The 24,363-nt window shown below is 42.1% G+C and overlaps 1 protein-coding gene and 1 long non-coding RNA gene across 4 annotated transcripts in view; both read left to right on the top strand.

Moving 5' to 3' along the window:
- The window catches only part of AKAP6 (A-kinase anchoring protein 6), a 241,769-nt gene that overhangs the window by 141,165 nt on the left and 76,241 nt on the right, over positions 1-24,363 (top strand). For all 3 annotated transcript variants that reach the window (XM_080977407.1, XM_080977406.1, XM_080977405.1), the window contains exon 8: positions 13,724-13,872. In XM_080977407.1, the coding sequence (XP_080833533.1) occupies positions 13,724-13,872 (149 nt within the window). The remainder of the gene's footprint in view (positions 1-13,723; positions 13,873-24,363) is intronic.
- LOC308475590 lies at positions 17,299-19,959 on the top strand. Its single transcript, XR_013985313.1, has 3 exons — positions 17,299-18,020; positions 18,142-18,192; positions 18,621-19,959. It is a non-coding gene; the product is annotated as an uncharacterized lncRNA (long non-coding RNA).

Below are 24,363 nucleotides of genomic sequence, written 5' to 3'. Positions count from 1 at the left end.
AGTCCGTAAGTGACTGTGGAGGCCAATTCTGGATCTGCATGTCCTTCCACAGTGGGGACATATGTTTTCGGGCAGGAGTTGATCACGGTGAGGGTTTGCCAAACGTGCCTTCCTCTTAGCTCGTTTCTCCCTTTCGCCCTGAGTTTGTGCTTCTTCGAAGTCCTGACACCTTTGGTACAGGCTGTTCTCCAGTTGGAGCGCTCTCAGGCCAGTGTTTCCCAGTTATCCGTGCTTATACTACAATTTTGAAGATTAGCCTTGAGAGCATCTTTAAACCTCTTTTGTTCTCCACCAGTATTTCACTTTCCATTCTTAAGTTGGGAATAGAGTAGTTGTTTTGAAAGACTATAATCAGGCATCCGAACAACATCCAATGAAGTTGATGTTGAAGAATCATTGCTTCGACACTGGTGAAATTTGCTTCTTCCAGCACACTGGCATTATTTCGCCTGTCTTCACAAGTGATGTGTAAAAAAATTTGGAGACACCATTGATCAAACAATGCTGCTTCAACAATACAGTAGCACCTCAGGTTACGTTAACCTCGGGTAACGTAAACTCCAGGTTGCAAAAGCGGCAAACCCGGAAGTGTTTTGCCGTGTGTGCATGCGCAGAAGCAGTCTACCGCCGCACACATGTGCATAACAGTGATCCTCAGGTTGTGGAAACCTTGGGATCCGGCCGGACCTCTGGAACGGATCCCATTTGCAACTGGACGTACCACTGTACAGCACTCTGTTAGCAACTGTTCCCTCATATTTGTCATAAGACATGGATGTACACTTTATCTTAGCCTCCTTCACACATGAGGGCCATGGAGGGGCATCATGTGTTCAGAGGAGCCGAACATTAGCATTTTAGTACAAATTACTCCTAATAAACACATTTTATATGCACTTTTTACTAATATACACATTTTTGCAAACAATTTCCCCAAATGCAATGCATTTTTGAATGTTTTTTTCACGAATATCTTCATTTTTATGCACAGTTTCACTTAACATATGCGTTTTTGTAAACATTTGTTGGATAACTGCATCGCAAAATAGAGTAAGGTGCAGATTTCAAAGGATGGCTTTATTTTGATTCACATGTCATTTTGGAAAGTGCAAATATGATAAATTCAGTTTTAAATGCTAATAGAATTGAATTTCACCTTCACCCATAGGAGAAAGTAGATGTCAGGAAGAATGAAAGACTGGGGAGATTAGCAACAGAGGAGGAAGAAAGGTAAAAGAAGAGAGTTTAGCAAGCACAGGGACTGGGCTAAGGGGACGATGAGGAGTGGTGGCTGCAGATTTCTAGAAGAATTAATAATTTTGTGATACTAAACAACAATAATTAGGGAGTCTCCATTAGCAGAACTCAGCTTTGAGACAAGGAAATATGAATCTGAATAAAAAATGAAAGATACATAATTAGGCACAAGAAAAAATAAATATTTAGATTCTTAGTTATTGATTTTTTAAAAGAAAGGTCCTTTTCATTTGTTTTTACCTCTTAGGTAAAGTGGAAAAGTCCGAGTCAAAATTCACTTAAAGTGAAGCTATAGAAGGTTTCCGTTAGATTTGGACTATCTAGAATAATGCAATAATCGTGGAATCACATAACCACCACTGCTAGACTAAAGTGACTGGCCAAATGAAGGGAGGTAAAAAATTGTCAGTTTTTTTATTGTAAGCAAAGGACTTATTCACTCAGATTCCTTACATGTATTTAATTGTTGTGTGTGTGTTTGTGTGTGTGTGTTTTAAAACCAGCCCTAGAATCTTTCTCTGGTAGTGAATACCATCTTAGAACAATATGCAGACATAAAGTAAGGATTTAACAATAAGTTTATATTCTCATCTTTTATTTTACTGCATGTTACAGCCTGTCTCTAGAGGCATAAAGCATTTTTATTTTCAAGTAAATTTATATTAGCTACAGTCTCCAGCTGTTTTAGATATAGCATCATTTCCTGTTGGTTCTGTTTCCAGGACAATCCCCCTCCCCATCTCCAGGTCCCCTCCCAAAAGAAAGAGAAAGGGGGGGGGGATGAAAAATGTAATTTAACAAAGACGTTCCATAATTGCCTTTGTATTCAGCAATCTAAATATTTTATTTTATTTAAAACATATGTTTGCATAATATCTCATAACTGTACTAGCACATATCAGCCTTCTGTAAGTCATCTACTGCCACTTTTATTTAATTTATAAGAAGGAACCAACAGAAATGTTGTTTGATTTAAAGCCCTTCTACTGAGTCAGTATAAAATTATTTTGCAAGACCAAAATTGCTTGCATTTACAGTTCTTGTTAAAGCAATCTAGTTCTATTTCAAATATTGGGGGGTTTAAAAAAACAAAACCCAAGTGGAAACACCAGATCTTGGTAGACTTTAGATATGCATTTTTTTAAAAAAAAAAAAATCCATTATATTAAAAATGAGCATAAATTTCTTATAAAACTCACAGTTGCATCTTAAATGCCAGGCTTTCTTGGAGCAGCATGCGTTTTCATACTCAGTAATGTTATGAAGTCTAAGGGCTTATTATAGCAGTCGGCTAGAATTTGACTGTCATTTTTCAGAAAATGCCTTTTCAAAGCTTTTTGTTTTCTTAGTGTTCCCAGGAATTCCTTACATTGAAACGCAACTATAAATTCTGTTTCTTGTGAGATCAAAAAACCCCCACAAAAAACCCCCAAGCGTTTAACTTTTAATGGATAGTATCAGTTCAGGCACACCCTGAAAGGAATAAGTACTCTAGCATTCTACAGTACGTCTAAATAAGACAAGTTTACTTTTTCTGGGGAAGTAAATCAAGCTACTGCTTTCTGGAGCACTAACAGTATGAAAGGGAAATGATTATGGCTCCCTGCTGGCACCCTGTTATGACTGACAGGAAAAACCAACAAGTACGCCACTTGGGATGTCTTGTTCAGGAACTTTCTGGAGGGTAGTAAATTGGTGTTGGCACAAACACAGAAAAATAAAATGACTTGATTCAGCAGTTTTCATTTTGAAATCCCCGAGCGCTAAAGAAAGAAGTAAATATTCATCAAATGATCAAAATATATATTGATTTTTATTCTACATTAGCAGCTCAAAGTCAAGATTCTTGACAGGGTAGATGTCGGCTTGAATGATTCTCTTTGAAATAAGGATACAGGGACTGGGCAGAGTGTTGCTGTGCTTTCCTGAACCACAGGAAAAAGACTATTAGGACCGTAGGAGGCTAAATTTTTTGAAAAGAACTGTATAAAGTCATGCTTGTTCGCTACTGTTTTGATAACTAAATTGTTGTTATTCATATGTAAAGCGATTCTTGTTGTTCCTACCTTGTTCCTTCCGTTCCTCCATTAGCCAGGGGGTGGCTGTTTCACAGAAGCTGCCTTTGGGCTTTCTAGTCATTATTAAAGAGAACATGAAAGCAGGTCTTCAGCAAGTACAGCCCTGGTGTCCCAAGAAGCAGTGCAGATCTCTGAAAGGAGCCTTCTCTCGGACAGGCTTCGTTGGATCCCAGATTGTGTGGAAGTCTCTACACTTGAAGTCTCCCTCTCTCCATTCAGGTGTTTGCATTGTATGGCTAGGTGTCAGTGGCGGAGAGAGGGGTTACTCCATTTCCCATACCCATGTTGTCCTTTAAAAAAGATAATGGTAAAGGAACCCTGACAGTTAAGTCCAGTCGCAGATGACTGGGGTTGCGGTGCTCATCTCGCTTTACAGGCCGAGGGAGCCAGCGTTTGTCCGCAGACTGTTTCTCTGGGTCATGTGGCCAGCATGACTGAGCCACTTCTGGCAAAACCAGAGCAGTGCACGGAAATGCCGTTTACCTTCCCGCCGGAGCGGTACCTATTTATCTACTTGCATTTTCTTTTTGGCATGCTTTCGAACTGCTAGGTTGGCAGGAGCTGGGACCGAGCAATGGGAGCTCACCCCGTCGCAGGGATTCGAACCGCCAACTTTCTGATCGGCAAGCCCAAGAGGCTCAGTGGTTTAGACCACAGCGTCACCTGCGTCCCTATGTTGTCCTTAACTGAGTCAAATGCCCAAATAGTGCTACAGTTTCTCAGTAATACTGATAGTATATGGACTGTTGCTTCCAGACATGTTTACTGAGCATTCAGCATGATTTGTTCCCACAATGTTTGCGTGGAGGTTAGATGAAGCTGGCTGTTTATTCAGCATTCTTTCTGTTCTTATTGCTGGGAAGTTACACAACATTAAATTAAGAAAGTGTTATCCCACACTTTCCAGTGCATTTCCCTCTCACAAGAAGTCCATTTTTTTGGGGGGGGGGGAGCAAGTTTGCTTCAGGTCACCTTTAGTTTCGCACCTGGATTTGTTGGTGTGTGAATCCTACAGTCTGGAAGCATCCTGAGCCATTTCCACCATTATGAATCTTATCATTGACATGGGCAGTAATCTGGGCAGATAAGAGAAACAAGCTTCTATTTCTTCTCATTATACACCTTTCATTCTTGATTCCTCGTTTTGTACATGACTACATACTGAAGTGATGGAATATTGTAGAAGGGCAATAACACGGAGGTGACCTAGACTCACACATGATAGGTCGAGGAATAGTAAGAAAAACAATTCAATAAGGAAAATGGTTTTTTGAATTATATCAGAATTGTGTGCTTCCCTTCTTTCATGTATTAACACACACAAAACTGCACCCCCGAGCCAAAAATAAGCAAATAAATGCATAAAAGTGATAACTTAATGGATGGGAAATATTGAAAATAAAAAGACATGCTGCCTTCATCACTGCATTGCTGTGATAAAAATTGTTGTTGTCTTTAAACACCTCCTCTTGCATTAAAATCTCCTTCATTGTTGTAAAGTGAAAGGGGATTTTGTTTACTGCCTTCCAGACTAAGGCACAAATAGTGTAACTATCAGAGTGTTAACAAATTTCCCAGCTGTCATGGATGCTTACAATTCAGCAAACATCTTTTAACAGCACAGCTTTAAAATTAAATTTTCCAAACATTATGGCTAATGCTTTAATGGTATGCAAATTGCCAGGAATTCAGCAGCAGCAGGGATGCTGACCTCTCAACAATACAAATAGTTTATGTATAGAAGTTATGTTTTCTAAAGTGGGTCTGAATGTTACAAAAAGCTTTGCCCCTGCCTGACATGGGTGGGAGTGGCATATATTTGTGACAGCCAACAGTATGCAGGACATCACAAGTTTCCAGTGTGGAAACAACCTGAGCACCCCCCCTCCTTCTGGGAGTTTCCTTGGGGTGTTGCAAAAAATTGCTGCCCCTTGATTGGACAAGTCACTAGCCTACTGACAGGCAGCACTTCTTGTAGCTCATCTGAAGGTGTGCTGTGAGTTTCCCCCACATCTATTTCTGATCAATGCTTCAGGAAGTGAATACTGTCATGGGAGGCTCAGGTGGCCTCAGTAGTGCAGAGTACCTTCCATCAGCTTCAGCTGGTGTTCCTATCTGGACAGGGATAGCCTAACTTCTGCAGTCTATGCTCTGGTAACCTCTAGGTCAGGCTCCCCCCAAAAAGCTCAACAACTTTGGTCAATCCAATGGGTAGATTACTGCCACTTGTGTTTTTTTTAATAATGGAAGTAAATTGCAGTCTCTTGGGAGTTGGACATGCCTGCTCTAGGTTATACTACTGCAGTATGTTATACATAGGGCTGCCTCTGGAGGCGGTTCAGAAACTTCAGCTGGTGCAGAATTCAGTGTCCAGGTTGCTCACCAGGGCAAGACGGTTTGAGCGTATAAAACCAACCCTGGCCCAAATGCACTGGCTGCAATGAGTTTCTGGACTCAATTCAAAGTGCTGGTTTTAACCTATGAAGCCTTAAATAGCTCAGGATTGCAATATCTCAAGGACTGCCTCTCCCCATAAGGAATGACCCAGACCCTGCAATCATCATCAGAGGCCCTCTTTGTGAGAAGTTCAGAAGGCGGCCTTTTCTGCGATGGCTCCCTGCTTATGGGCTGCTCTCCTCAAAATCCAGTCTTCATGTTCCTCTCTATCAAAGAACAACATCGAGCAAACAATTTCGTTTGTTACTATGCTGATTGCCTAAATATTTTTATTAACCAACCAATATATAGGACTGATGAGTGATCTAAAACATCTTTGCCCTTTTAAAAAAAATAAAATAATGTAAATCATCTTCAGTAGATTTACTCACATCTTTTTTTTTGGCAGCGCAAATTTTCTTGACTTTTTGTATCCTACAGTGGCCTCTGAAGAATATAGGATTTATTTTTATTTTTTTGAAATTTAAACCAATCAATACCTACTTGAGGTTTTCAAAGCCTCTCTGGAATTGCAATATCAGTAGAACATGAACTGTTGGAGGGGGTGAGGGAAGTCTTATGTACAGCCACTCTGTGATAGATGACTGCATATAGAAATCAGAAATATCTGTTTGAAGCTCGTATCTTCCTGGATTTGTGCATGCTGAAAATGTTTGCAGTAGTTGAACACAAGAGTTACATTTAAAAATAGTTGATGGAGAGAGAGAAGGGAGAAAAACATACTGTAAAATGATAAAATTGGACATTTTTCCTAAGGGCAGTTGTGTACTTTCACTGGAGCTCATGGAAGTGAGTGAAATAAGGATTTGGCATCTATAGGGGAAGCAGGAAAATAACAAGCCACAAAAGTGTACCAAAGCAAGTATGTTTGGGCAGTCCCAGGATGCAAAAAAGAAAAGAAAAATAAGGTTAAGAGCTCCCATACAATAAATATACAGAATGATATGCTGATATGATATGATATGATATGATATGCTGCACTCAAATTTAGGTATTATGAAGATATCTGGAATTCTGGTGAGCGTAGGTATCTTCTCCCTCCCCCCCTCCAGTATCTTAAAGGTTTTGTTTATTTTGTTTCAGCACCTATAGGTTGAATTCTTAAATTTGGGGGGGGGGGAATAGCATGTGGTGCAGTGAACAAACAATGGGTTTGTTCAATGCCATGTGAACTGATTTCTGTACACATAAGAAGAGTTCCCATTCCTCTCCCCCACATTGTACCATCCCCCTAATCCCCTTCTGTTTTGAGGGTCCCTCAGCCCTCCTGATGAGGGCTGGACAGGGGAACGAGAGGAAAAACAATTCCCACAGCATGAGCAGAAGTCCATTCTGCTGGTAGACAGGATCCCATGGATGTCACCCAAAACCACGCATTGCCTGTAATTCCTGAAGGAGCATCAATAAAGCTTCAGTCATCATTAAAACAATCAATAAAACACAGGCAGAGCAACAACATAAAAATCTACAAGTTAGAATAGCCACCATCAGCTGGCTGCAAGTTAGTAAGCAAAGAAAGCCTTTGAAAAGGCCAGAACTTCACCTGACAGTCCAAAAATGCTCAACGTGAAGGTCAGATGAATCTACAAAGGAAGTCACATAGAAAGCCTAGCTATGCACCCTTACAGGCTAACATTTGAGAAGTAAGAGCAGAACATCATCGTAAATGGAGGGAATGGGAAATATGGGAGGATGGACCCCCTAAGGCAGCCTTCTACAATCTGGATGTTTTGGACTACAGTTCCCATCAGCCCCAGGCAGCATTACCAATGGTCATGCATGATGGCAGCCCAAAGCATTAGAGGGCATCAGGTTAGGCGTGCAGGCTTTAGAGTATTCCGGTTTTTCAAAGTCAGCATCAGCACTTTGAACTGGGGCCAGAAGCAGCCAGCCAGCAGGTCTGTAGCAGAATGGAAAATTCTAAGGCATTATGTATTCCTTCACATTCAGGCCTGGAAACACGTGAAGTCTGCCTTTGAGACCGCTTGGGTCTAGACTACTACTGCAGCCTGCTTTCTGTGAACTTAGAAAGATTGATTGGTTGAGGTGAATTTTCCTTGATGAAGGTTTGGGAGCTACACCTCATGTTGGCAAAGCTAACCAATTTCTGATTGGATTTTCCAGGCCTCACTTCTAGAGAGAGAGAGAAATGTAGAGATTAGGAGAAAAGCTAAAAGGGGAGACATACTGTGTGTACTTTGAAAAGAGAATGGAGATTAAAATGTATAGAAGGTATTTCTACACCACAGATATGAAATTTCAGACACATACACGCAAACACAAACACAAACACAAACACACAGTCCAAGACACCTTGAATATGAGAAAACTTTTAAAGAATAGTTATGCCCTCTCTTTAGACATAAGTGTACCTCCAAATGGTTATGGTATTTTCAGATCATTCAGAATATTGGGGCTGTACATAAACAATATAATTATAAAATTCTGAAGGAGGGATGTGAAGCTGAAATTTTAATACAGGCCAATCATCCAATCCAGAAGAAGTCAAGCTTCATGCATAATACTATGGGAGTTAGCTATTGATTGACTGATTGATTGATTGATTGATTGATTGCAAGCATATGCCACCATGTTGCCAAGATCCCTGAGGCATTTTACAAAATATACTAAAAAGAAGAAACATTACCAAATATTTAGAAACACTGTTTTCTCAGGAGCTGAGGACATGAAGTCCCTGACTTAGGCTTTTTGTCTTCTGCCTTCCCTGAGGGCATAGTGATGTACGTGGACCAAGAGAAGATGGAAGGTAGCTGTTCCAACATTTATCTCAGTCAGGTCTTCTCAGATGCAAATGGCAGCATCAGTCCCCTGTGTCAGACTTACTCTCTCCAGCTATTTCAGGATGAGGCACTGCCGGCAGCTAAGAAGATGTATCAGCTTTTGTAGAATGCAAGAGCCATTTACTAGTTGCATATTGACAACAGCAATAGAAAGCTTTATTCCAGAAGATACTTAATTTTGGAACTTTTTCAGCTACTGACAACATGTTAATAATAATGACGATATCTAAAATACAAATGCAGTGTATTTCTGACAGGCATAAATCAGAAGTCGCAAAGTATGTTGCGAACAATGCCAGATAGCCAAAACTATCAAACCAATAAACACTGGTGATTTGTGAGACACTTCTTTGAGAAAGAAATTTAATTTGTTTTCCACGGAAGAGAAATTACCTGGCTCGCTAAGGGAGCATCTGATTTTCCTTTCTTTGTACTCATTAATGGAGTTTTCTGGAATCTGTAGACATGAGTCAGCCATGGAATGTGCATGTGTGTATTCATATGCACACATGATCTATCTGTAGTCTTACCCTTTTAATTAGTTACATCATTCTTTGACAATGAATGATGCTGCACTAAATTAAAAGTATGTTGGAACTCTCAAATTATTTGGTTTGATTATTTCTATAGCATACTTCTACAGCAGGAGTCCCTCTTTCTTCCAAGTTCTCCACATCGTCTATTTATTTATTTATTGGCTTATTTCTATCCTGCTTTTCAGCTCCACATTGGAGGCCACAAGGCAGCTAACAACATCAGTTAAAATGCTGAAAAGCAAGCAGGCAACCCCAGTGCAGTGGACAAAAGACAAAATGCAAGAGTAGTGAGCAGCAGCAGCAAATGATTTAAAACAGGCAGCAACCATCAAAGCCACAGATGTAAACTTTGGATACGCTATTGAAAAGCATACCTGTGTACACACACACACATGTACATACAGGTTTCAATTGGTGCCTGAAGGAATATCAGGAGGTAGCTAGGAGAACGTCTCGAAGAAACAGATATTCCATAACCTGACTGCCAAGAGGGCCCTGTCCTCTCTGACCCTCAGTCACACCTTAGATGAAAGGAGGGCATGCACACAGTCCAAGGCACTTGAGTGAATATCCCTTTCTCTAGAAATGTGGCTTATGATTAAAATTCATGTAGGAAAAGGCTATTGGCTACTAGGCCCTGCCTCCACAGTTGGAGGCAGTAATTCTTCTGACTACTAGCTGCTGGAAACCACAGAAGGTGAGAGTGCTGTTATGCTCAGATCCTGCTTGCAGGTTTCCCACTGGCATGTGGTTGGGCACTGTGAGAATAGGATGCTGGACTAGATTGGCTGTAGGCAGATCCAATGGGCTGATTCTGGTTCTTCCTATGTTCACATAGCAGCTCCTCCCACTCTCTGAAGACCAAAGAGTGTGGAAAGGTTCATATGGTGGAGGTGTTCCTTTAGGTACAGGGATCCTAAACCATTTAGAGCTTTAGAGAAGAAAACCAGCACTTTGAATTGGGATCAGAAACTAAAAGGGAACTGTCAGGACTGGTGCCTTTTAACATATATGGACCCCGTTCCTAACTGCTGTCACTTCCAATTTATATTACCATCTCTGAACAACTGAGGTTAGGATTGGAGCCTTGGGCAGTGCTGCCAATCCTATCTGCACAGGCGTTTCCTCATTATAGGAGAGAAGGCCTGAAGAGAAGGCCTCACTTTGTGTACATTGCAGCTGATGGCATAAGTTGTGGCCTTAGAAACAGTGGGATACCAAGTCAGATCATTTATCCATCTAGCTCAGTATCTTTCACTGACTAGCAGCTGTTTTCTAGGATTTGCAGGCAGAAGTCTTCTCCAGATTTACCTGGATGTACTAGGGACTGAACCTGGGACCTTTGCACACAAGGCTTGTGCTCTACCACAAGCTTTGCATGTAACAAATTGCTACTTTAGGCAATGGTGAAGTGGACAGGGAATGCAAAGGAGCCCAGCTTCTGGACATGGAGGTCATCTGTCAGAGCATCAGGGTAATGCAGGGGGGACCTTCCATGTTCTGGCAACTGAATCAGGTGCTAATGAAGTTTTCAAGTTTGCTTGTGACATATTAGCATAGACAAAGTCAGAGAATGAGAATAGCAATCAAGTAGAGGTTGAGTCTTTTTTTTCTTTCTTTTTTTGATGGGGTTCCTTCTTCACACTGCCGGTTTAAATGGAGACACTTCTTTGCACGATTGTTTGCATTTTGTAATTAAAATCTAAAGACTGCATTTCAGGGGACTGAAGACCTTTGGTTAAAGCTCAATGGGTTTTACATGCTGCAGTCAGAAGCAAGCATCACTAAGTTCAGTGGAACTTACTCCCTGGAAACTATACACAGGATCTCAGAAATGTTGATCCTAATAAATTGGTTGTTGTGCTATGTCCTGCTTTTCTTTGGTGTGTGTGTTTGCTTTTCTGTGTGGCAATAGATCAACATAGATGCCTGCAACTTTGGACAGTTTCGGACATTTTTGAATAGTCACAACCCCTTCTCAGCCTGCCTTGTAGCCCATTAGGTTCTACACCTCTGAATCCCTTTATTTATTTATTTGTCGAATTTGTACCTCACTCTTCAGGCTCCTGGAGAGGCTTACATATAATCAATTTAAAAAAGACAGTCCCTGCCAGCAGGCTTACACTCTTTAAAAAAACACCCCACTACACACAAGGGAAAAGGGACACAGAGTGTAGGGGGGGGGGGAGTTGAAGCTTGCTGTCATTTTAATTGGCGTGTTTGCATTTTAGTAGAGTGTGTTGTAACAATACCATATTGGCCCCAAAGTGCTCTTGAGCTCAACTTCGCTTCTGTAGTCCTCCCAGCAATCCAGGGGCAATTACGGCAAATGGCCAAACCCATCCCCATGTCATCTGGTGCTCTGAGCTCAAGAATCCAACTCATCAACACAGCTGCAATAGATAAAGTACTTTATTCAATAGGTTCTGAAGCCAGATGTTATTCCACATTCTTTTGACCAGGAAATAGTCTAAAAGAAAACACCAGCGCTAATCTACTTCATCTTGCTTAAAGTTCAGGTTGCTGAGTAATCTTTGGGAATGTTTGATTGGTGCAGTGAGAATACTATGCCTTTGTTTTTATTTACACCATTAGTCAAACAAACACTTGAGCAGAAAGAATGACATATGAAGCATTAGGTAAAGGAACCCCTGACCATTAGGTCCAGTCGTGGCTGACTCTGGGGTTGCGGCGCTCATCTCGCTTTACTGGCCGAGGGAGCCAGTGTACAGCTTCCGGGTCATGTGGCCAGCATGACTAAGCCGCTTCTGGTGAACCAGAGCAGCGCACGGAAACGCCGTTTACCTTCCCGCTGGAGCGGTACCTATTTATCTACTTGCACTTTGACGTGCTTTCGAACTGCTAGGTTGGCAGGAGCAGGGACCGAGCAACGGGAGCTCACCCCATCGCCGGGATTCGAACCGCCGACCTTCCGATTGGCAAGTTCTAGGCTCTGTGGTTTAACCCACAGCACCACCCGCATCCCTTTTATGAAGCATAAGGCAAGTGCTAAACAGAACATAAATTCCACAGATGAATAAGTAAGTCTTGGGAACACAGGCTGAGCATTAGTCTGTGTAACCTAATATTGTCTACACTGACTGGCAGCACCTCTCCAGGGCAGAACAAAATTATATATACATTGCCTTAAAATGCAGATAAACATTGCCTGTTCCCCCACAAATATTCTGTATTTCCAAGAAGCCATTGGGAAGGACAATTCAAAGCCAAGCCCTTGCTGTAAATCTGCCTCTTTGCTGAGTCCTGATATGTGTCTTTGTACATTTAGAAGATTTGGAATATTTAAACAATGGATGAAGAGAAAAGTGTTTACCTGTGGAGCTGGTTTTGTAGGAGGACAGAGGACAGCGTCCCCAGTGCACATCCTCATGTGCAGTCTGATAATACACAGAACTTTTTCATGAATCTTCCTTATTCACTTCAGTAGAGAGGTGTCTTTGTACGTACACCCCTTTGCAAGTTCAGTCTGCCCTTCCTTTGACCCAAATTGGGAAGTACTTGTGGACAAGTGATATTGAGTGTGTGCCAGAAATCCCACAGTGCAAAAATATGTTGGCTCAGGACAAATGAATCTGAGTAAACTGTAAGCCAGAAATAACTGAAATCTGGATGATATGGCTCAGGATAGCAATACCTCAAAGGACTGCCTCTCCCCATATAAACTGACCTGAACTCTGCAATAATCAACTGAGACCCTTCTTTGTGTGCATGAGAGGTCCAGAGGGGGCCTTTTCTGCAGGGAGGTTCGCCTGGCACCTTGAATATATGGTACATCTTTACGCACCAGGCAAAAACATTCCTCTTCAACCAGGCCTTAGGCTGATTAATAGTCTACAGCCTTTTAAATGTGTTTGTGGGGGCTGCATTGTTGTGTTTTGTTTTTAACTATTTTTTAACTCTTTATTTTTTGAAGCTATTTATTTTTGTATGTGTCATTTGAGCAGCAATGACTCTTTATGGTACCATTTCTTTTTTTCAAATTAGTCCCCTTCTTCTCAGGAACTGTGAAGTCGTCATGTACCACGGCTGCTTGATAGCATCTCTGTTCCTAGATAAAAACACCACTGTGGTGTAGTGGGGGTTATGCCAAAGCCAACTGCTATTCGTTTCCAAGAATCTCCTTTTAGAAAATGGTCTTGAAGATTTATAATGCAAGGAGATTGGAAATCAAAATATAATATAAGCAATTGTATGAACTTTTGATGATGTTTATTATTACTGTGATTTGTGATTTTCTTTTTTTAAAAAATTAATATTGTATTTTAAATTGTTGTAAACACCACACCACCACCCCCGATTTTATGGTGAAGGGCGGGTAATTAATGATAATAATAATAATTCTAAACATACCACATCAGATGAACAGGAGTGTTTTGTAGGCTATTGGCCTTTTAATTTTACACCAATTTAATGTATAAAGAACCACCTAATCAATATTAGGATAATGTTTAATACCACTATGCATTATAACTTTGGATCGAGTGCTCATTGGGCCCCAAAGCAGCGACTTTATACATGTATTCCTTGTGAATGAAAACAAAGGATTTTATTTCTTATTGTTGTCTTTTTCTAGGCTGAGGTTCAGCTATGCTATCTGGAAGCACAAAGAGATGCTGTTGAACAGATGTCCTTAAAGCTGTACAGCGAGCACTACAACAGCAGTAGCAAGCGAAAGGAAGAGTTTGCGGATATGTCAAAAGTTCACACAGTGGGAAGTAATGGGTAGGGAACTATTCTTTTTGTTGTTTTATTCTCAGTGATCTGTTATCTTTTTTAAAAAGATTATCTTCTCTTCCTTGCTCCTATGTTATTCAGGAGGATTTTTCCTGCTAAGCCAAGATTCTTTCTCTCCCAGATACACACACACACACACACACACACACACAAAGATCAATGTGTTGTGACTCATTGCCCGACATCAATTGATCACTGTATGGACAGGCTAACCAGAACTGCTCATTATTTCAAGGAGAATGCACAGAATATCCTCAGACTTTCTGCGTATGGTACATATACAGCCTGGGCTCTTTATTTCTTTGGATTCCCCAAGGTTCTCTAACAGCATTTTATCAAAGACATAAAAAAAACTCCCCACAAGGATTGCTTTCCTGGATCACACAAAATGCCTGTCTTCTCCAGCACTTTTTCCTCTATCGGTGGCCAATCTGATGCTCCTGAGAAACTCACATCCAGACATGTTGCTTCGTAGCACCAGGCAATTCATCAGCAACCTAATTTCCTTGCAACTGTGAAGTGAGTGGGGCCCCTGAGCCATTCACTTTGGAAGCAAAACGGGCCCATCTCGAAATAAACAAAGAAAACAGGTTGCTACATAACTCAGCAAACATCCTGAGTATGTGAAAGTGCATTTCCTTTTAAATTATTCCCCCAGCCCCAAGGGAGCAAGATAATTTTAAAACAAAAACGGAAACTGTGAATGTGTGCAGTTTCCTCCTTGAGCAGTTGTGTTTCCTCAGTTTCCAACACGCACGCTTGCCTCTTTCTTTTTAAATCCTCGGAGTCGCAGGCCAGGCCAGCGAACACTCAAAACTGACAGAGGGTGTTCAGCTATTTATTTAGTTTTTATACCGCTGCATATTCCAGCATGAATCTCTAAGCAGCTGACAGATCCCAAACAAAAAGGAATCAATATAACAAATGCAATACAAGTTCCACGTTCAAAACCAAATACAGCTGCTGCTGCTGCTGCTACTACTACAATGACTTCTGCCACTACTGAAATGACTACTATTCCACATTTTAAGTATATTTTTTTGGCATCCATCTGTTTTGGTAGACAATGGAAGAGTGCGCCTTTGAGGGTAAAGTCAAATTGTTGGGGCGTTACAGCGCCTGCTGTGGCTGTAGAGACCAATATGGGAGAGATTTATTTTGCTGCAGCTGGGGCAAATGAAGGTGTTGTTTCCCAAAACTGCGAGAGAAGTCCATGGAGGTGTGTCACGAGGGAGAAGTTGAGGCTGGCTTTTAACAGGGCTTTTGGCATTCTGTCCTGTCCGAGACTTAACCACATAACCGTGGAGTTGATGGCGTTCTTCAGCTTGTCAAGGAAGGGAGGAACATCCAGCTTTTCCAAGTCTGGATGCTGTCAGCTGCTGTGTCAGCGACCATGTTTTCCTGCAAGTACAGTTCTTGATAGTGCTCTTCCCATCACTTAATCTGCTTGCTGCAGTCTGTGATAATCTCTCCAGATTAGGTTTTCAGTGGTGCAGTTTTCCTGAAGGCTTCCTTCATGACTACATACATATTGTGAAAGTTGCCACTGTCAGCAGCGAGTTGAATGGTCTGGTCCATCTTTAGCCAGTAGTCATAGGCACATCATCTGGCAATCCTCTAGGCATCGCTCCTTGCCTTTCTCAGTGCAGCAAGCAACTTCTTGAAGGGTGTAAACTTGTAGTTCACAAGGCCCTCGTGCTTTGCAGCAATAACAGGATCCATGTCCTTAATGCCAGCCTCAAACCAGCCAGGGACCTGCTGCTCTCTTTTGCCAAAGGAGGACATCACTGTGTTGTAGGTTGCCTCTTTGATGTAGTTCCACCTTACTTCAGTGCTGTCTCTTGGGAAGTTCAGTAGAAGAAGAAGAGTTTGGATTTGATATCCTGCTTTATCACTACCCTAAGGAGTCTCAAATCAGCTAGCAATCTCCTTTCCCTTCCTCCCCCACAACAAACACTCTGTGAGGTGAGTGAGGCTGAGAGACTTCAGAGAGAAGTGTGACTAGCCCAAGGTCACCCAGCAGCTGCATGTGGAAGAGCGGAGACGCGAACCCGGTTCCCCAGATTACAAGTCTACCGCTCTTAACCACTACACCACACTGGCTCTCTAGTACCTGTTCGTCGGAATTGGAGAAGCATTCACAAAGTTGGCTGTTCTAGCAGTGTTGATTCATGTCCACACTTCCTGCTTTGTGCTATGTAATCTATTTTGCTGGAGAGGGATCTTGCTTGTCAACAGGGACTGATCCGTGTTGCAGTCAGCACTGTGGTAGCTCCATGCAACATGAACACAGTTCAGGGCCGATAGCCTGATGACAATTAAGTTCAGCTGGTGTCATTGGCCTGACCTTGGATGCCTCCAGGACATTTGCTGTTTTGCCTTGATAGAGAAGAATGTGCCTAGTTCCTCGTAGAATTGGTCTTTGGTCTGTACGTCAGAGCACATAATGGGAGCACAGACACTCAAGATGTTAACCAAACCAGAGGAAAGCAAGTGTTCTGAGCCCTTGGTCAGCAGTTCTTTCGCAGACAGAAGAGGGTTCTTCACTGTGAAACCTATGCCATGGATGCCCTCCTTGCCAGAAAAGGTTGTAGTTCGTCTCTCAGAGACAGGCATTTGATGTGAGTCTGGTCTCCTGCAGAGCAGCAATGTCAGTGTTGAGTGTTTCCCTCTCACAGTTAATGATGGCTGTGTTCCATTAGTCATTGACCTGTGTGCGGGTCAGCAATTTATTGACCTGGGGCTGCCTGGCTTGATGACCACTTCTACCGACAAAAGCAACCCGTAACGCTTGTACCTCACGCCAATCAGGTTGAGCTTATAACTCGTAACTGATGTGTCCAGCGTTGTTTTTCCTGCATTAGCAGCACCAACGTGACCTCTCCAGGGCGCAAACCAGGGCAGTGAGTTTGGAGGTCTTGGGCTGCCCAGACAACACAACCTCACCTCCTCCATCTAGCTGTAGTGGAAAGGAAAGGAATACATTTGGCACCAGCTTGGCTGCCGGAGCTGCCAGAAGGAGGGACTCCACTCCAGAATTGTGTAGAGTTTTCTCCTTACCCTTTTCTTCTCCCAAAGGTGTCCCGCATGACAGCAAATATGGATTGTTCCTCAGAGTTTACCCCCAAAGACTTTCTCACAAATGAGTATGGCTGCAAGGCAGCAGAGGTTTAGGATCAGATTTCCCCTTCTCCTAGATGGTCTACCTTCCCAGGTAGAGGAGCCCCATCTGCCTCTCATTTCCCTCAACAGCACATGCATTAGATATACATTAAATTATATGTGTTAATAAATGACGATAGATGGTGCCCAATAAAAAATCAGCTCAGCACTTTTTCTTTCTTGTTTTAAACACAACTGCCCACAATGTGTTTTAGCGTATCTGGATTTAGTGGGGGAAAGTAGAGTGCCACTTGGATGAGGAGGACATTGTGTCAACGCCAAAAAAAGACAAGTGAGGGTTTCGGGGGGGGGGGTTACATTTTAAGTAACCTGGTTAATAAATATCTCTAAACAATGCATGTAAGTAAAACAATTAAAAATCACAAAAACAAATCATATAGAAAACATCAGACTTTATAAAACCCAAAATAATTAGGATGCTATTCAGCTAAAATTTACTGTGTGTTGGCCCACTGAAATTAGTAAACATTACTAAGAGCCATTCATTTCAATCTACTTTGAGTAAAACTTAGTTGAATACCACCTTTTGGTGGTATTCCCAAACTCCAGTGATTGACATCAGTGGAGGGAGGTGAGATTATAAATAGCCCTCCTGCCTCTCGCCCCAGACACATTACCATGACAGAGCATATGGTCCCTGTTGCACCACACCACCACCAGTGTATAAACTTCACATAGGGATACTACAGGTCAGGTGACAAGGCATGCGTTATAGAGTTACATCTCCCTGACCCCATGTCACTCACACTTTTTGCTCACAAGGGGGAACTTTGGGTGAGGGGAAACTGTGAAGAAAGAGCACTTTGGACAAGAATGCCCCTAGGGACTTGCACACAACAGTCATGTTATTGGCCTAGAACCAGAACAGGACCTCACCTCTGGACCAGATGCAAACGCCTTTCAGCAAACTCCACTCCAACAACTGGATGGGCCAGGCAGAGCACCACACTCAGGTGAGCAAGGGAAGGGGGAACATTTGCTGTAATACATATCTGTTGCAACTTTCTCACATCTCTTCCTTATTCCTTTATGAATACTCTTATCTCATGGAACTCCCATTCTCTCCACCAACAGAGAGAAAAAGTGTTCCTGACACCCAGGAGAGGCACTCAGCCCCACTTACAGGTAAGCCCCACTCTGGGGTACCAGGAGCACCCCACACAGGTAAACAAGGGAAGAGGAAGAAGTGTGCTACAAAGGATGACTGGCCTGTGATTGCCTCTCATGTATCTCCTGGATTGCTATAAATGAAAACTGGGTCTTGCCTCAACTATATTGCTCCTAGTGCTCTTCCCGTCCAGTAGCAGGGAGCAGTGCCTTCCACAGAGGGCTAACACTGCATACAAGTGAGTTCTCGATTGGCCAAGGCCAGGTGCTCTATTCCAAACCCTTGCCACCAATGGGAGGGAAGGCTGAGGTATGAGCAGTGGCACCACCTTCACTGTTTCCTCTGCTCTGTTACAGCCAGCTATGTGTACCAGGAACTGTGTTTTCCAGCTGCTGATCATTGTTTGTTGCTTGCTCTCTCTTCCACCCGCCTTTGCTCTACACAGCCCATTTCCCAACAGGAACAGTCAATTGGGCCACCCTTTCCTGTGCAGACCACGAGGAGCTCCACCCCATATCCAACAAAACTGACCTGCATACAGCCAATTGAGAAAAGTCCATCTACTCACACCAGGCAGCCTGAGAAGCTCCATGCTAGACCAGCGATGGGCGTTCCCAACAGGGAGATGAAGCCACGAAGGGCACCACACCTGCTCTTTGCCTCTCTGTCCTCCACAACATCCTCACTGATGTGAATTGTTGCCACCCCTAGTCACCTGTATTTATCACATAGATTGTTTCTGTTTCACTAGGGGCTGTATGTACCTGGGAATCCTCTTCTGATACCTCTTCTGACTCAGATTGGAGCTCTCAAAGTGGCATGGGGAAACACATCCCCAGGCAGTCTTCATCAGCCCTCCTGAGCAACCCAGCATAAGCTAAGGGAAGGGAATGCTGGGGCTGTGCAGGAAGCCCTGCTTGTTGGGTAGTCATGGGCAGTCATTCATCAAGGAGGATGGGGCAGCATGAAAAGGAGCAATGCAACCAGCCAGGGAAAGGAGGTGGGCCGCCATTAACAAAGGGGAAGTGTCAACATGTGACTGGCAGTCAACCAGTATAATACATAGTTGCAGAAGCAGCTGTGGCCAAGGAGTTGCATGTTTGAGAACGTCCGCTTGGACTTTGACAGAGCACACCATGAGATTCCCATGGTGACTACATGATTGCATATCTTTCTTCCATTGGAAAAGGGGGAGCAGAAAAGCTTTACCCATGGTGGGATTCACGTCAGCTCATGCGCTGGTGTTTTAGCGAGCGCACCATGGGGTTCCATTGGCACAACCTACTGTTCCTACCTGATTGTGTTGGTTCCACATTTGGGGCATGTAGACGTGACAGACATGGTCTCTGGTCAGCTTGTGTACATTGGCACCAGTGCAACCATGTGACAAGTGGACATGTAATTGGTGGGTTTTGGTGGTTTTCCCTGGAATACCTGAATCTTATCTGCTGGCCTTTCTGCTGCCTTTTCATTTTCTGGAAGTGTGTTTTGCCCCCATTCTTCCCAGGCATAGCTGGTATACAATTCACTGGTCATTGTGTAGTAGCAGCATATATTTTCACCCAGCATAAGGAAAGTATAGATTGTTCAGGCCAGCTCATCTTTCTGCCCCTTTCTCTCTCTTTTGTATTGTTATGTGAAAAACCTTGTTTCAGAACTCTGTATACCTTGAGCTGTTTTGTGGAAAGTTGGAATAAAAATCTAAATAAATGAATCTTGTATACTCTGCCCACTTCTTTATATCTTTTATACAAATGTCGCTGTCTTTCACTTTACTTCCTCCACCCCCCAACTATAGATATATATAGATATTTCTTTCTTTCTTTTTGCTCACAGAAATTGTTCTGGAATTTCAGTCATTTCTCTTTTTAAATGTTCTTTCAATATGTTTTCTTCCACCACTGTTTTCTTGATGCCAACACTTTTATTTCTTCTAGTTTTCCTTCCCACTTTTACTCATTTTTTAAAAAAATTGATTGCTGCCTTTTCTCTCTTTGTATGATTCTTTTCTTCCCAGTACAATATTGCCTCCTTTATGCCACTGTTTCCCTTCTTACGATCAGAAGTTGGTCTGTTGTTAATAAGCTGCCCTTTCTTTCACAGAGGCTCAGTTTACAGATAACAGGTAACAGTTAGTAAATGTTAGAAAGTAATAAGTGGAAGAGTTTAGATAATATTTGAAGTATTGAAGGCTAAGCATCTTTTTCCAAGCCAAGACCTCACCCGGATAGGGGTCGGAAAGAATGGCAAAAGGTTCTGGAAGCAAGTCATTAACCCGTCAATGAAAACCATCATCAGGGCAAGACATTTTTTGTCTGGTGGACAGAGGGAGGAGTTCCCATGGTTACCATGGGAAGAGAAAGGTTTAGGATTTCAGCTTCCATGAGGTACAAAAACAGGGAGAGGGGGCAGGCTGTGCCCACAGGAAAAAAAGTGTTGTTTTACACGAGGCTTGGATTTTTTTTCCTCACAAGGATCTTTGGGAAGGAGGAGGGTGGGGCTAGTACTTCAGGGGTAGAACCATCTTGGCAGGCTGGGACAGAGGCACAGAGATAATGTGCAAGATTCTTTGGACTCCAGTCCTGCACCAGTGTGAAGGTCGGGTTTCTCCTGAGATATGAATACTGTGAAATCTTTCTCCATTGAAAGCTTCCAATGTAAATATGTTTAAATAAATCATATTTCAAAGACACTGCGGACAGACTCCACCACACCTCATTTACCCCAAAGGAACACAGACCCTAGTTGAGTGTCAAGACCCCTTGAAACCTCATGCACCACTTGTTGACATGCAACCAAGGAAACGGGGGCAGTTGACAGGCCCGCAGCTGGCTTCAGCCCACCGGCCGGTGTGCCAGGCGATCTCCAATCCTTGGTGCATGAATCTGCGACCCGAGCTTCAGAAGTTAGGGCATGCTACTCAGCAGAGAAACGCTGCACAACAGAATTAGCAGGAGAGGCTGTGTGAGTATATTTACAAGCAGTTTATTCAGCATACATCAGGACAAAAGGAAACATGTCTGATCTCCTTCGTATCCAAAGCAAGCAGCATAAGCAAAAGCTATACACAAACGGAAGTTCCCAGCAAGCTGTGCTGGAGTGTAAACAGACATGTGACATACAACAATTCCGCACGTCTGTTCTTAAGGTGGAACAGAATATTCCAAGCATGGCTTAGTGCAAGCAAGCAAGTTTGCTGTTTCCCAGAGTGAAGATTGTGCTATGCTCCTCCCTGGTCTTGCTGCTGCTGCTGCTGCTGCTGCTGCTCTACACAGCGCTTAGCATTACATCTGAACTAGAGTTCATGGTTTGTCTCACCAGACAAACCATGAGCATTAAGTCACAAACAAAACATGGTTACAGCTTGCAGTTCGTCTAGAGTGAGTCAGACTGCAAGCCCAGGTTCAGACATAAATCTAGGTGCCATCCTGGGTAGGATGGCAGGAGGAGGATCATGGGAAGAGCACAGTAGCTACTGCCTTTGCTCTGTTCATTCATGCTAAGCCATGCTTAGCATGCATTCGAATTGAATCAAAGCCTCTAGTGGTCGTGAATGGGCACACATCCTTAAGACCAACAGCCATTTCCCCCAAATTCTTACCTAATTTTTGTCCAAAGTCCCCTGCTTATGCATATGACCATGCGCTTTTGCCTTCATTTATCGCTAGAAGTTTAGACCATACGTGGCTAATAGTCAACTAATTTCTTGCAACTCTCTTTCATAACAATTTTTTGAAGAAGAGCTGATTGCAGGAATGTTTAGGTAATAAGCATAGCTTATATCTAGTTTTTGCACAGGGCAACTTACCAAAGTGAAGAAAGATCAAAATTTGTGGAATTGAAAGACCTTTGATCATTTTATCATTCTGGTTAGTTATATGATGCTGTATGAAGGTTTCAAAAAGGATGATATAAAAAAAAAGATATAGCAGATGATTACTAGAAAAGGATGTTTTTTTCCTGTCCATGAATGGATTATTTTTGATGGAATGCAGCCTTTCCTTAGTACTTCTAAATGGGATATGCACTTTAACAAAGAAATTATGCAAGCTGAATAACAATACTAGAAATTATACAGAATGTTAAACTTGAACAATTGGCTGGTGAAAATAATTCCACATTAATTTTTTGTTTGTTAATGGTACTCACAAGATGATTTTCTCATGAGAAAGACTCTCATGAATTTTCATTTTATACAGTGAATTAATGTCCACACCTTAAGAAATATGTTTGCATTCAGAGGATTAGGTGTGCAACTCTGCATTTATGATTACCTGTCCACCAAATTAAAATACATTCCTTACAACTCAATCCTGCAATCCGGCTGGTGGAACTAAATAAACTTAAACCACATTCGTTGGCTTCACAGTTTGTATGGTTGCAGTTATTGTTTTCGGAACACAGGAAGTTTTCGGAACACAGGAATTTATACCATGTCTGAATATTGGCACATCTAGTTCAGCAATGTCTACACTGATTGGCAGTGGATCACCCAGATTTGAGATGGGGTCTTTCCCAGCCCTACCTGGAGGTGCCAACACATCTGCTCTTTCACTGAGTTGCACCCCTGACATTGATCATTTTAAGTCTGCATTTCAATTTGCTTTGGATTTAGCTTTTCACATCCCATTTGACAATCACCTACTGATCTCATCATGCTTAAACTGCTTGTAAGGAGTGGCGGAGTTTCACAACGGTGGGTCTGCTATTGAGAATGCCATGACTTTATGAGCTTGGCCAATAGGGCTCTTTTGCTGCCATCTTATTGATTGGTCTTAGATGCTGCTGTGCTCTATAGGAGAATAGTCCTGTGGACAATTTTCGGGGAGGGGGTGTGCTAGTGGTGGATGGCAAAAGTGGGTGGGGTAGCAGGTGTGATTCTTACCTTTGTACGTAAGAGGATACTCCAACTAAACATCAGGAAGAGCTTTCTGAAAATAACAGCTGTTTGACAGTGCAAGAGACTCCCTTGGAAGGCGGTGGACTCTCCTTCCTTGGAGGTTTTTAAGCAGAGGTTGGATGGCCATCAGTTGGCCATGGATTCTCTAGTTGAGATTTCGGCAATGCAGGGGACTAGATGATTATCAGAGTCCCTTCCAATTCTACAATTCTATGATTTGCTATTTTGCAATGTCTCTCCGATCTAGCTTGTTCAAGGGCAATCCTGTGACCCGGATGGACCAAGAATCCAGTATCTGGGTTCAACCTTAAACTAGTTGTTTGGATTACTGTGATGCATTCCAAAATAGATTTTACTGTATATGCACGGGAGTTGAATCACAAATGATCCCATAGCTTCAATCATTATTGCAGAACTAACCCTAAGTGTGATCATAATAGAAGCGTTATATGAGTGCTGACTTTGTTTTAATCTGGTTTAGCATCAATTGATGGCACCAAATATTTATATCCCAAGTATTAATATTGCTTTGCTTGCAGGATACACTGATTCCCCTGTGGGCTGCAAATAACATAATTTAAATCTAAATATACTAAGTTACCATAATTAGTTTTGGTAAGCAATAATGCTACACACTATCATATGGTCCTTAGATTCATAATTGTTCTTCAAAGCCAAAGGTAAGGGTTTGGAGAGTGACAGCAGTTTAGCAAGTCTAAATGATTTTTTCTTTCTTTTTAAGAGTCACTCTTCAGACATTTCTGCAGTTTTTTCGTGTGCACCTTCTGTTACTTTTTTCTTTTTTCTTTTCTTTTTTTTTTGTATCACAGTGTTTTACTTATTCACTAGGCTTTCAATAGAGAATAACATTAATCCTTTTAAGCTCCTTATTCTAATGATTTATTTTCTTGGAAACCGTTGTGATCCTCCTTTGAATTTTAATGATTGCTGGCTATTCAAGGATTCATTGTTTTGACTTCCTGTCCTTACCTTTGTTTCTAACATGTCTGTAGGGAACACCTGTCTAATACTGTATCTGGCCTTGGTTCTCACTGGCTTACCATATTCACTCAAGCCTATCTTAAAGTGTTATGTTGAAATGCTAGCTACTCATGCATGAAAATAAACGTAGGATATATATTTGCAGAGATAGGCAGATAGACAGCAGAGGAATGGCTAAATGGATTGAGTCATTTTTTTCTGTGAAAGTAGTGTTTTTGGTGCAAATAATAGCACATAATGCTCATCGCGGAGAAGTTTGCTAAATATGTTAGCACTTTAAAAACCA

The sequence above is a fragment of the Podarcis pityusensis genome (genome assembly GCF_964106645.2).
Source record: "Podarcis pityusensis genome assembly, chromosome: 1".
In the NCBI taxonomy this organism is placed as follows: Eukaryota; Metazoa; Chordata; class Lepidosauria; order Squamata; family Lacertidae; genus Podarcis; species Podarcis pityusensis.
Note: the sequence above shows the minus strand (reverse complement) of the source record. Positions and strands in the feature narration are given on the sequence as shown.